This window comes from Argentina silus (genome assembly GCF_951799395.1).
Source record: "Argentina silus genome assembly, chromosome: 9".
Taxonomy (NCBI): domain Eukaryota; kingdom Metazoa; phylum Chordata; class Actinopteri; order Argentiniformes; family Argentinidae; genus Argentina; species Argentina silus.
Window position 1 is genome coordinate 22,522,775 of NC_139663.1, and position 8,697 is coordinate 22,531,471.

The 8,697-nt window shown below is 48.3% G+C and overlaps 1 protein-coding gene across 1 annotated transcript; it reads left to right on the forward strand.

Moving 5' to 3' along the window:
• Positions 1–619: 619 nt before the first annotated feature.
• On the forward strand, positions 620–7,042 carry adsl (adenylosuccinate lyase). The gene is made up of 13 exons (XM_083677987.1): positions 620–845; positions 2,363–2,566; positions 2,682–2,726; positions 3,421–3,500; positions 3,891–4,062; positions 4,517–4,563; positions 4,793–4,883; positions 5,209–5,278; positions 5,526–5,673; positions 5,786–5,876; positions 6,116–6,205; positions 6,410–6,586; positions 6,855–7,042. Exons 1-13 carry the CDS (start codon positions 699–701, stop codon positions 6,939–6,941), a joined length of 1,449 nt encoding a protein of 482 aa, XP_083534113.1. The 5' UTR covers positions 620–698; the 3' UTR covers positions 6,942–7,042.
• The last annotated feature ends 1,655 nt before the right edge of the window (positions 7,043–8,697 follow it).

The window sequence follows — 8,697 nt, forward strand, 5'->3', positions numbered from 1 at the left end:
CCACCATGCTCTACCTAGCTGAGCCTCAGAGGACCAGCAGGAGTTGAAACCACATACAGATTGAAATCCAGATTAAAACATTTCAGATTGTGTGCATCTATTCAAGCAAATTGTTGGCTTCACACAGAATTCAAACCAGTGGCACTCCCTATGAATTATTTCTGAATGGGAATTAATTATTAATTGGAAAAACTTGATCTGAATAATAATGGTATCCTGTGTCTTGCAAACCACACAAAGTACGACAACAAATCGTATAAATGTCTTAGTGGCAGCTTTATGGGGTGTTACAAGAATGCATTAAATGTTCAGTATGACAGAAAAACCGACCTTGGAGGAGCTAAACCGTCTTTAGTATCTGGACTAAATCATACTGAACGTAAGTTGGCAGTGATATATTCAAAAGGGGCAATAATGGTAATTTAATCTATTTTTACAGTTATAGCAATGCTATCATGGCGACACAACTACTATGCACAGGAGAGGGTTCATACAAATGTTATTTTGTTGAAATACATTATTTATTCGTTGACCTTCTGCCGTATATGGATACAAGTGACACGCATGACACATGCTGTCGTAAACTGCCGCAAACGGCTGCATGTGTCGTGAGTGACGGGGCTGAAGCGGACTGTTACGGTGGCCGAGGAGGAGAGGACGCGCTTCTTCTAGCAGGCTTGACCGCACGTCTTACAGACATGGAGGGACCGGACGACGAGTTTATGAAGTATCGTTCACCGCTGGTGTCACGCTATGCAAGCAAAGAAATGGCCTACAACTTCAGTGATAGGAAGAAGTTCACAACGTGGAGAAAACTGTGGATCTACCTCGCCAAGGCTGAAAAGGTTTGACACATGTTAACCCTGCCAACTAACCAGCCAGCCTAACTAACACTAACTATGCCATCGCTTGCCAGTGTCACCAGCTAACCGCCAGTGTTTTTGTATACTTTATTTTTATTTACTTTATTTACAACAGCAATTCACTCTGAAAACAAAAAAACCCCCAAAACCTCGCGACATTCAGTAAGGTCCGATCAAGTTGCTCTAATTATAGTCAGGAGGACCTTTTGAATGAAAAGCGCTTGTAGAGAAACTCCTCTTTGCCATATAAGACAGCAGCAGAGTATTATAACCAGTGACCAGACTGTACTCAGCCATTTAAACAAGCTGTGGGGTAATGTTATCTGAGAAGCTGTCTTCAATGCATATCCATTTTCTGCTGTGAATCTGTAATAATATATATGCCATTTAGCTGATGCTTTCATCCAAAGCGACTTACATTGCAGTGAGTGCATACATTTCAGTATATATGGTCCCAGCAGGAATCGAGCCCACAACCTAAGCGTTGTTAGCGCCATGCTCTACCAACTGAGCCACAGAGGACCTTCTGTACAATCTGCATGTATTCATAAAAATGTATTCAGTGTGTCGAGAGAGACGATGAACATCCTGGACATGTTAGGGCCCCTGGAGAGTCTACAGACTAAATCCCACACCAGTCCAGCTCCTCTCTGGGGACCAGCGTTCTCTCTGACTGTACGATCAGTGAGTCCACCTTCAGAAAAAGGGAGGCAGGCGGGAGGCAGGCGGGAGGGAGGGAGGCTAGTTGCTGCTAATTGTTAGCATTCCCTCTGTCACATGCATCAGCTCATCTGATCTGTCAGGAGGAGGAGAGTCAACGGCAGACTGAGGAGGATGTTTGAGCCTTGCCATCGCCTATTAGTAGCAGCTCGGCTCTGTGTGTGTGTGTGTGTGTGTGCCGTGGTGGTAGTGGTATCTTCCTCCTTTCACAGTTGTTACATTAATGTTGTGCTCCCTTGAGAAGGAATGTACAGAGAGTTCCCACACAAACAGTTATTTTCCTCTTCAGGACCTCCGATGTGCTGTGGGGAGCCACAATGTGTGTCTGTTGAAGTGGGTTAGGTTATGTGGTGTGTGTTTAAAATAGCCAGTGCAAAATGTCAGAGTAATAGGAGACTGACCCCCTGAGAGTTCCTCTCTCTCACTCTCTCTCTCTCTCTCACTCTCACTCCCTCTCTCTCTCTCACTCCCTCTCTCTCTCTCTCTCTCTCACTCTATCTCTCTCTCTCTCTGTATCTCTCTCTCTCTCTCTGTCTCTCTCCGTCCCCCTCTCCCCAGCTGTGTCCAGTAACATGATCATAATCCTGTAACAGTGTCATGTAAAGAGGAATTTTCACGATTTGGTCCGAGCTCCTTGTAGCTCTTCCTTATCCAACCCCCCCCCCCCCCCCCCACACACACACACACACACACACAGGGGGCTGTTGCATATGAAGCGGTGTTGGTGAACAGAGCAGTCATGTGACACATCTCCTCTTCTCCTGTCCTCCGTTCTCCAGACTCTCGGTCTGCCCGTGACGGACGCCCAGCTGGAGGAGATGGAACGTCACGAGGACGACATCGACTTCGCCATGGCCGCCGCCGAGGAGCGCAAGCTGAGGCACGACGTCATGGCGCACGTCCACACCTTCGCCCACTGCTGCCCCACCGCCGCTCCCATCATCCACCTGGGCGCCACCTCCTGCTATGTGGGCGACAACACGGTAACCAACCACGCTGGAGATGACACATTCCAAACAGTGATTGATTGATTGATGGTTGGCAAATAAAACATTGTTTGTTTGTTGTTTGTTTGTTGTTTGTTTGTTTGTGTGGTAGGATCTGATCATGCTTCGTGACGGCTTTGACATCCTGCTGCCTAAGGTGAGTGACAGGGTTACAGGCAGAGGCTGGGCTGTTGAAGGTGAAATAATGAGTCTGTTTACGTTGAAGGACTGTCAAGGATAGTCAGTCATATCTTTTATATACACACACACTCACTGAGCACTTTATTAGGAACACCTGTACACCTTCTCATGGTGGAGGAACACCTGTACTCCTTCTCATGGTGGAGGTGGTGGAATGGTGTGGATGTTTTCTTGGCACACTTTGGGCCCGTTAATACCAATCAATCATCGCTTGAATGCCACAGCCTATTTGAGTATTGTTGCTGACCATGTGCATCCCTTCATGGCCACAATTGACTCATCTTCTAATGGCTACTTCCAGCATGACAATGCACCATGTCACAAAGCAAAAGTTGTCTCAAACTGGTTTCATGAACATGACAATGAGTTCAGTGTTCTTCAGTGGCCTTCCCAGTCCCCGGATCTGAGTCCAATAGAACACCTTTGGGATGTGGTAGAACGAGATTCACAGCTTGAAAGTGCACCTGAAAAATCTGCAGGAATTGCGTGATGCAACCATGTCATCATGGACCAGAATCTCAAAGGAATGTTTCCAACACACACATATATATATATATATATATATATATATATATATATATATATATAGTTGTATAGTATAACAGCATTTTCCTGTGCCTTCTTAAAGCTGATCACTCTCTTCTCCTTAGCTGGCCAGAGTCATCGACAGACTGTCAAACTTTGCCGAGAAGTACGCTGGCCTCCCTACTCTGGGCTTCACACACTACCAGTGAGTCCCCTTATCCTTGGCCCCTTGTTTCCAGCCTGACATTTTACTTCACTCATTTAGTGCCGAGGGTGACTTTATTCATAAAAAATGCATCAATGATGATGCTTCATTTTGTAGCCAATCAAAGTATTGTTGCTAGGTAAACACCACGCGGAACACAGGTGGTGAGGGTTCTGGAACTCATTGCCAGTGGGTTAACTACCCTCTGGCAGATAAACAACTGATAGAACGTCAATGTATAGAGCTTTAGTTGTCTTGATCTTGGGATATTCATTTATCCCGACCCATTTCCCTTTTCCATTTATATCGGAAGCATTCATTTCATCTTTTGTCCTCTATCTTACCATCTGTTCATCTCTCCCCCGTCTCTCTCTCCCTCCCTCCCTCCAGACCGGCCCAGTTGACCACGGTGGGGAAGAGAGCCTGTCTGTGGCTCCAGGACCTGGCCATGGACATGAGGAACCTGCAGCGCGCCCGTGATGACCTGCGTTTCCGGGGGGTCAAGGGAACCACGGGCACCCAGGCCAGCTTCCTGCAGCTCTTCCAGGGGGACCATGATAAGGTGAGCCCAGGAACAGGGTTGAGCGGTGACTGGGACGAGGCCATTGAGGGAACACAATGGCTTTATGAGGATCTACAGAAATTGAAATCAAATCAAATTGTACTGGTCATTCACACAATACACAGGATACCATGTCATGAAATGCTTCAGGGTGAGCAACTCCTCAACAACGCAACAGTCAGACAACATCAGTATCAATATCAACATCAATATGCAGCGATGTCATAATAATAACAACATGAGGAAACAATGATGACTGATGACAGATGATTCACTTAAACAAATGTATCTGTTCTACGTCGCTTTGGATGAAGGCGTCTGCTAAAGGCCATGAATGTAGGTGTAGATGTAGGTGTAGATGTAGGTGTAGATGTAGATGTAGATGTAGGTGTAGATGTAGATGTAGCAGCAACACTCACTCACTCACGCCTCCTGTCTGCTGTTTCTCCTCCAGGTGGAGGATCTGGACCGGATGGTCACTGAGATGGCTGGCTTCAAAAGGTGAGTTCACCTCACGTCTCTGATGTCCGTCTCTGATGTCCGCCCACGGGCTCCTTTCACAGACGGTGGAAAAGAACGGTTCGGTTGGAGTTTGAACAATTTTGAACGACTTCTGCCTTCACCCGTTTCATACCGACTCGGCAGGCTTCCGTATTCATCGATTTATATTGATTTATATTGATTTATATTGATTTATATTGATTTGCATTGATTTGCTCCTTCTCTCCAGGGCCTACCTGGTGACAGGACAGACGTACAGTCGCAAGGTGGACATCGACTCCCTGTCCTGCCTGGCCAGCCTAGGAGCCACTGTCCACAAGGTGAGAGGAGACTCGGAGACAGGGACAGGGGAGGTGGTCAGATGACTGTTCGAGGGAAGAACTCTGCCACCTAGTGGTCCTTTAGTAGTATGGTTAGGCACAGCAATACCTTGACCCTTTCAAACTCGATTCCTCGCGAAGTCCTGCTTAAAACACATGGGAGGAGAAGGTCTACGTTCCTCTCCTTGGATAGTCACGGTGTTGGGTTTGTTTTGTTGGTTTTGTTTTTGTGAACCCCATGCTGAGCTGACCGGTGCTCCCTTTCTCTCTCTCCCTCCCTCCCTCTCTCCCTCCCTCTCTCTCTCTCCCTCTCTCTCTTGCTCAGATCTGCACTGACATTCGTCTGCTGGCCAACCTGAAGGAGATCGAGGAGCCTTTTGAGAAGGAGCAGATTGGTGAGTCTGTCAGCCCTCTCAAAAGTACACTTCCTACGGAATGGAATCCAACCAACCAACCAACGACCTCTCTGGTCATCCTGATCGCCCATTGGTGAATGTACTCACCTACTACTTTCAGTCATCTCCTCATGTAAACCTATTGTGTCCCTCCCCACCCCACCCCCCTCCCCTCCCCTCCCCTCCCCTCCCTCCTCACCCCTCCCCACCCTCCTCCTCACCCCTCCCCACCCCCCTCCCCCTCCAGGCTCCAGTGCCATGCCCTATAAGAGGAACCCTATGCGTTCAGAGCGGTGTTGTAGCCTGGCCCGCCACCTGATCAGCCTGCTCTCTGACCCGCTCCAGACCGCCTCGGTCCAGTGGCTGGAGAGAACCCTGGACGACAGCGCCAACAGGTCACCACACACACACACACACGCGCACACACGCACACGCACACGCACACACTCACACACTCACACACACACATCCCTCTCTCATTCTCCGTCCTTCGTTTCTCGTCTGCAGGAGAATTGCTCTCCCAGAGTCTTTCCTCACGGCTGACATCATCCTCAGCACCTTACAGAACATCTCCGAGGGTCTGGTGGTCTACCCCAAGGTACCCACGCCCAGCCCAGACACTCCCTCACACAGCCACCAGGGGGAGCTGCTCTCGCCTGTCAGCTGAAGTGGAACGGAGTTGCAATTCTCACACTCACCTTTCTTTTGTCTCTCTCTCCTTCTCTTTTTTTCTTTCTTTCTCACTCTCTCTCTCACACACACACACACACACACACACTGCTTTATCTCTCTCCCTCTCTCTCTCTCTCTCTCTCTCTCCCTCCCTCTCCCTCTCAGGTGATAGAGAGACACATTCGTCATGAGCTTCCCTTCATGGCTACAGAGAACCTCATCATGGCCATGGTGAAGGCAGGGGGCAACAGACAGGTACAGCACTGCCCCCTGCTGGTCCTAACAGGACTTAGTTGTTATTTCACCTGAAGTCAATACTGTGACATTTGACATTGGATTAAAACGGTATACCCCAAATCCATGTTGTGTAATAACCATGTCGTGTAATAACCATGTTGTGTAATAACCCCGTGGTGTAATAACCATGTGTAATAACCGTCACGACCATGTCCCTGACAGGACTGCCATGAGAAGATCAGAGTGTTGTCCCAGGAGGCGGCGGCTGTGGTCAAACAGGAAGGAGGGGACAATGATCTGCTGGTGAGGGTCCAGGGCGACCCCTACTTCACCCCCATCCTGGGTCAGCTGGACGCGCTCCTGGAGCCCAAGACCTTCATTGGCCGCGCCCCCCAGCAGGTAGCGTACCCAGCAGAACTCCGCCCCCCCCCCCCCCGGCCCCCCCTCATCCAAACGTCTGCTGGCTACGGTTCTCCATCTTCTAGACATAACGCCTTCGTTTAATTTCCTGTTTTCATCAGTATCCCAACTTTTGGTTAATCTTTCATCCTTTTTTGGTCTACCTCTCCATCCTCCTTTTCTCTACCTTTCTATCTATCGGTCCCTCCCTCTCTCTCCCTCCCACTCTCTCGCTCCCTCCCCCTCCCTTCCTCCTGCCCTCTCTTAGGTGACGAGATTCCTGTCTGAGGAAGTGCGCCCTCTGCTGGAGCCTTACAAGGCCAAGATGGACCTCAAGATTGAGCTGGAGCTCTAAGACACACACACACACACACACACACACACACACACACACACACACACACATCAAGACAGACTTCCTCAGGGGAGAAGGTCTACTGTATGACATTAAAAAAACAACAACTCTGAAACCAGAATGTTGAGTTTGTTATGGTTTTTATTCATGTTGTTATTCAGACTGTCAGGTTGGGTTGTGGATAGACTGGGTGTGTGGGATGAATTTGGGTTGAATATTTTCCTGCACATTCAAAAATGTTCCATCCCGAGAATGAATCACTTTTCTCCCGGGTAACCCGGCATTCCCGCCAAATGAGCGGGAGTGTCATTCTAAAGCATATACAACTATCGTACATAATCATGATCCATCTTAACTTAAAAAAGCGAATATTTTCTTATTGGATTCGTTATCGTTCCTTAGAACTCGTTAGCCAGAACACGTATGGTGTTTTTAACCTATTAAAGACATTGATCGTCTCAAGGTCTCGTTGTTTTAACATGATGATTTGCCGTTTCGTTTACGGTTTCATAGTACGAAGTCAACACTGTCACAAGGTTTGAGTGAAACGTCCGTCGGGGCCGAAGGTCCCTTCTGCTAGGTTTCTGTTACAGAAGTAGTCGTCATAAATAAATAACAATCTGATAATAGAGGGTGCAGTGGGATCATTAATCCACTTTATGGCTTCATTTTATGACTAATCCGACGTGTAATAGTGGGTGCCCTGTTAGCTGGCGGGCGAGAGGAAGAGGGTATTTAAGGTGAGCCAGTGTGTCTGTCATGTGGTGTACGTTTGGTTCGGCCTGTGTTTATAAACGGGGATATATACTGCTCATCTTGATTAATGGGTTTATATTTGGATCGGATGGTTGTTATTTTGGTGAGTGGCTGAGATGGAAGTTTGTTTGAGGTGTGTGTTTATGTGTGTGTGTGTGTCCGTTTCTGCAGAGGAAGCTCACTGTTTGTGTGTTACCGGGAGGACCTTGCGCAAAGTCCAGTCCTGCCCAAATACAGAGAAATGTGACCGTAATGTCCTGTGTAGCTACGTACGCCCCTTCAATGTTACGTACCCCTCAAAATACAAAGAGAACAAAGTGATGCCTGTATAAACTGAAGACCTAGACCGTTTCCACTCCAGTGGTCTAGCACCATGACCTGGGGTGGTCCAGTGGTCTAGCACCATGGCCTGGGCTGGTCCAGTGGTCTAGCACCATGGCCTGGGCTGGTCCAGTGGTCTAGCACCATGGCCTGGGCTGGTCCAGTGGTCCAGCACCATGACCTGGGCTGGTCCAGTGGTCTAGCACCATGGCCTGGGGTGGTCCAGTGGTCCAGCACCATGACCTGGGCTGGTCCAGTGGTCTAGCACCATGGCCTGGGGTGGTCAAGTGGTCTAACACCATGGCCTACAGTGTACACATATGCCCATGTCGACATGGGTTAGAATCCGGCCCATACCCTGCTGACAGACCCTCTCCTCCATACTCTCCTGTCTCTATCCTATAACTATCTATCCCAGAACGATTAAAATACCCATCAAATATTGTCAGGTACTGTTACTTGTGCTTACATACTGTATATGAATCTATAAAGATGGTTACCAAAGTCATTTCCAGTGATCCGTTCACATGTACATGACCACAATGTTACACCAGGACGAGGGACGAGGGTCACGCCCGTTTATTGATGGCATTAAGTTGCACCTTATTTGAATTAATCAAATGACCTCAGTTGGTCGACCCGCCTTGATAAGATAGCAGCCATAATGCTCCTGTGTAGA